The following is a 5,283-nucleotide window of genomic DNA, read 5'->3' on the forward strand; positions in this document are numbered from 1 at the left end:
GGCCTTTAAGGAACTTCTTGAAAGGATCTGTCGGAAATGGAGAGGACGTGGCTTTTTGGCTCGATTGTTGGCTTCTTGATGAGCCACTCAAATCTGCGTTTCCAGAATTATTTAGAGTTGAAACAGACAAGAAATGTGCAGTGGGTGATAGAGTTAGAGTTCAAAATGGTGAAGTTTTATTTAATTGGAGCTGGAATTCGGAATTGTCTTCAGATGTCTTGCGTACCAATCTTGATCAGCTGTTAGTAACGCTTATAGGGGTGTAGATTACAACTGGAACGGACAAATGGAAGTGGACTTCCGATCTGGATGGTTGCTTTTCGGTTAAGGTTGTTAAAAGGCTTATGATGGAGGATCGTGCTTCGAACAGTTGTTTTGTTTTGGAATGGTGCAGCTAGTTACCATCTAAAGTCAACATCCATGTTTGGAGGCTGGAAATGAACAAAGTCCCTACTGCCGAGGCTCTTATGTATCGAAATATTGGAATTAATGACCCGTCGTGTCCGTTATGCAGTTTAGAAGTCGAGAACGCTGATCATCTTTTCATTGCTTGTTTTATCGCTTCAACGGTGTGGAATGGAGTTAGTAAATGGTGTAAAATTCCTCAACTTTTCGCGTTTTCTTTTCAAGATCTCCTTTCAATTTATAATGGTCTTGCTGTGTCGGAGAAGAAAAAGGAGGCGGTGCAAGGCATTATTATGATTACATGTTGGAGTCTATGGCGTGCCAGGAATAATGTTAAGTTTTCGAATGTTCCGGTCAAAATAGAAGGTATTTTAAGTGAAATTAAGGCTTTGAGTGTTTTATGGTTTTCTAAAAGATCAAAACATAAAGGGATAGATTGGAAGGATTGGTGTTCTTTTGTAAATATGTAATTTGTAGTTTGTTTCGTCGGCCCGGCTTGGATCGTCGTTGTTGTTAATGAAGTTTACCTTTCAAAAAAAATATCTACTACTTATATTAAAACAAAACAATTTTGGCCACTTGATATTTACTTAAACTACTAATAGCCACGTGTCTTCCTATTAATCCATGCTTATGTTGTTTAGGCGCTAAAACCAAAACCCACTAAACCCTAATTTCAATTTCTACTCTCTGCCTCTTCACCCGCTTCTTTTATTCCTTCCTTTTCTCTCAGCCCGTATCATTCAACTTGGATTCTATCTTCATCACTGCCACTTCTTTTTGGATTTGAACAACTTCTTTGCTTGATTTTTCATTAGAATCAGTTCTTGAAATCGGTGGCTCTGGGTTCTTGATCGTCGTTTCATCTTCTTAGGTTAGGGTTTCTCCTTCTTCTTGAATTATTGTTTCATCTCCTTAGGTGTTAGGGTTTCTTCTTAATGGCAGGATTTAGGGTTTAGTTTAAGTAATTGGTTGAATAACAATTATGTATCATGTGTGATGTATATGTTTAGTTTTGTGAAAAGTGGAACAAATTGTTAGGGCTTTTGAGTGAAGGAGTTGATTGACATTCAGATCCAACAGGTACTCTCTAACCCTAAACTTGATTGGCCTTTCCTCAACATTAAGATTTTTACTATGTTTTATTTTTTTTCTCTGTTGTTTAGGTCTGTTAGCTGCTTGCTAAGGGCCTTTCTTGGTTTTGTTGAATAAAGCTCCACTTTGGTGTTGAATTTTTATTAGGCTATAACTGATCGAGTGAGATATTGGTGTAAAAAACAATTGGGTATTACGGTACAGCCCCCCAGCTCTTGTGATCAACCAGTATTAGTTTAGAAAAAAAAAAGAGGAAATTAGAGTCGTGTTTTCAACAGCCGAGAGTGCAATGGAAGCACGGGCTATGTTAGCCAGTTCATCGGGCACCCCAGTTTTATTATACTAGAGTTTGAGAAATTATATTTCTTGGATAATCCCATCACAGATATGCATGTCAACTTAGTTCTTATTTACCGGTAAGATTTTGCATGATTCAGCATGGAAAAGATTGTTTTTTTTCAATTAGGGAAAAGAACAAGTTGGTCATTTTTAGTCAATACAAGTTGATTTATCACAAAAAATATATATACTTGAAATCGTGATTTGATGGATGTTTTATGTTCAGATTAAATGGAAGGACTTAATAAATTCACCACAAGCTATAACTGGTGAAGCGTATTGTGCTTTTTCCAGGTTGACTTACGAGCTTCTAAGGCGTAATCTTCTCTCAGCTGATTTTTGTGGAGATTGTTTCCACGCATATTTTGGGTGCAATCATCTTTGTTCTTTCAGCAATTTATGCTATCGTGGTCATGTCACGACCCCCGACCACACCCTGGACGGGAGCCGTGAGCAGGCAAGTGGTACCGGTGGTTATTTTGAAAATATTGCAGCGGAAAATTTCATCAGGACAGTGAGTTAGGAAAAATATCAGAGTTTCGAAACACCAGATTTTATTTATTAAACAGAGGGGAATAAACCCATGTTTTACAAAGGTGGCATTAGTATGGGATAAATCCGAACAACATTTCTTGATTTAGTTTATTGATAAAATAAGCCACTTCTTTAAGCCTTCGGTGCCGTATCACAACTCTTAGTCTGATCTACTGTAATCACCTGAAACATGTTTAAAAAGATTTTATCAGCAGGGAAATACTGGCGAGTCATTCATTTGGTACAAAACGACACATTGTTATAAATTACAGTATTAAGAGCGATTACAATTGCCCCTATCTTATAATTAGCTGGTTCAGTTGTCACTCGACTGGATCTACGACTATGGTCATACCACTATTGGTTCCGTTCACCCAATAGTGACGAATATCACTATTTAGGTCCTTTCACCTAACAGTGATAAAACAGTAGTAATTGTGCACAATACCCCACTTACTGCCAGTAATTTAAGATAACAAAGACTTAATCCCTGTAAAATATAACTGGAAATAATTTGAGGTATTGTAAAACAACTTTGATAAAAAGAGAATGACTCACCTTGTTAGCATATAGTCTTGATTAAACAAGCCTACTGATTCTATGCCTTCTGATAACTAAGCATCTACTTTATAGTTCTGAATCTTCTGATGATTAAACATCTTGTTTGATTGTAAGTGTATAGTTTGGAGTTTTCTGATAGTTAAACATTTAGTTTAATAGAGTGGAATACGTATCAGTGTTAAACCCAATCAAACATAACGATGGTCACGAGATCAGAACCTTAATGAAATTCACAAAGTATAGTCTTATTTAGACAGCACTTTGGCATTGGTTAGTTGGTTCCGGAATCGATCGGACAGAATATCGTATCGGTGATTATTGGTTAGAACACCAACGTATAGAGAGAAGAATAGAAGGAATGAGCAAGAAAGAATGAAATCCTAGGCTCTTATTTATAGGTAGGAAACATGAAATTTCTAGGAAGTTTCTTATATACTTTCTAGGAAAATACATATACTTTTTTAGGAAGTTACCTATACATTTTCGAGGAAGCTTCCTACCCACATGTATATCTTCTTACACCTTCCTTGCACATTCCTTTCATGTATATCTATTTAGGTGTTTAATTAACTTAGTTAATTAATCTTACTTAGCTTAATTAATCTTGCTTAACTGATTAATTAATCTTACTTAACTGATTTATTAGTCTTACTTAACTTAATTAATCTTACTTAACTGATTAATTTTCCTTAACGGTTTAATCAAGTAATTTACTTAGCCGATTAATTAAATAACGTAATTAGCTGATTAATTAACATACTTAGCTTGCTTAAGTGCTAAGTTTCCTTTCCTGTTAAGCTTTCTTAGCTATTAAGTTTCTTAACCGCTAAGTTTTCTTAACTGCTAAGTTTTACATAACCATTAAGTTTACTAAATCATTAAGTTTTCTTAATTACTAAGTTTACTTAGCCATTAAGTTTTTCTTAATTACTAATTTAACTTAACTGCTAAGTTTACTTAACTACTAAGTTTACTTAATCGCTAAGTATTCTAGTTTAACAGCTTCCTGATTATGAGTTCTAATTGTTAGTTCATACGTCTGCAGCTTCCGTCAGCATTTAGTCATGTTTTGCATATTTTATGTACTTGGATGTTAATATGTATGTAGTATGAATGACAGCTCAGGAGTCGGTTTTGTATTGTAAAGGTGACGTCCGTCGAATGACATGTGTCATCCGGTCGGATGGCCATCCGACCAGATAAGCCATCCGAGCAGACTATCACTTGTCGTATATCTGTGATTTGATCAAATGGATTCCGCACATTAGTCAAAGTCGATTCATCTAAGTTTCCGACGAACAGATCCTATACGAGGGACCAACAAGTAGTATCAGAGCATTCAGGGAGCTGAATCGAGATCTACGACAACGAATTCACCGGAATTCGAGTTTTTCTTGCCGATCAGAGCCAAATTTCATCGGAAATTTGCTTTTCTTGCCGATCAGAATCAAATTTCACCGGAAATTTGACATATTTTTCTACTTTCTACTCATTTCTTGCATTATTTTTTAATTTGTCACCATAAAATCAGAAAAACATAAAATTGGAAGTGAATCTATGGTTAAAATTTGATAAAACTGATATAGATCGATTCGCAATCAGTTAAAGCATAATCCTTCAAGTTTTCATAACAAAATTCTTTCAAAAACTTGTTGAAAATCATTAAAAACTATGAAAAACTATTCTTGCATGCTGATATCAGCCATTCGGACGACTTAGTTGTTCTTAGATTAGCCGACGTCATCAATTCGTTTGGACGACTGCGCGAACGACTTGCATTAGATTGTTCTAAGAAATTGTGTTGCTGACATCATCAAAGTTACCCGCTCGGATTATCATCCGAGTAGTGTGATTTGGATTGTTCCAATCTATCAGCTTATTTCATCATCCTACCCGGTCGGACAGCAATCCGATCGGATTGGATTTGGAAGCTTTTGTTTTCAACAGATAACCTGTCATCCGGTCGGATAACCATCCGAGCGGTGAAAGGTTGAAAGTCAAATTTTTCAGATAGTCCTTATCTCAAGAACAGTTGGTTACTTGTGTCACTCGTTCGGATAGTGACTCGACCGGATCATCATCCGATCCAGGTGCTTTTGGTTGAAATTTTTGAAACTTGTGAAAAAAGTCTAAGTATTTGTTGATTGTTTCAGGTACTTAAAAATGGATGATTTTCTAAATCCATTTAGTGATTCTTTTGCTTTCACCGGTAGCTCAGGAGATGATACAACAAGCCACACAAATGAAAATGTTTCAAATCCGAGTGCAAAGAAAACCCTTCCTGATGCTTTGAGTGTAGATAGTGCCTATGGCACATACAACAAACCGCCCAAGCTAATGGCAATTGAA

The 5,283-nt window shown here is 36.0% G+C and overlaps 1 protein-coding gene and 1 long non-coding RNA gene across 2 annotated transcripts; one reads left to right on the forward strand and one right to left on the reverse strand.

Annotated features, from left to right (window-relative positions):
- Window positions 1–437: 437 nt before the first annotated feature.
- LOC110919934 lies at window positions 438–1,279 on the forward strand. The gene is made up of 2 exons (XM_022164180.1): window positions 438–771; window positions 1,224–1,279. Exons 1-2 carry the CDS (start codon window positions 438–440, stop codon window positions 1,277–1,279), a joined length of 390 nt encoding a protein of 129 aa, XP_022019872.1.
- Window positions 1,280–2,376: 1,097 nt separating this feature from the next.
- On the reverse strand, window positions 2,377–3,287 carry LOC110917235. Its single transcript, XR_002580431.2, has 2 exons — window positions 2,932–3,287; window positions 2,377–2,556 (listed from the first exon to the last, which is right to left on the reverse strand). It is a non-coding gene; the product is annotated as an uncharacterized LOC110917235 (long non-coding RNA).
- Window positions 3,288–5,283: the final 1,996 nt, after the last annotated feature.

This window comes from Helianthus annuus, chromosome 16, assembly GCF_002127325.2.
Source record: "Helianthus annuus cultivar XRQ/B chromosome 16, HanXRQr2.0-SUNRISE, whole genome shotgun sequence".
Classification (NCBI taxonomy): domain Eukaryota; kingdom Viridiplantae; phylum Streptophyta; class Magnoliopsida; order Asterales; family Asteraceae; genus Helianthus; species Helianthus annuus.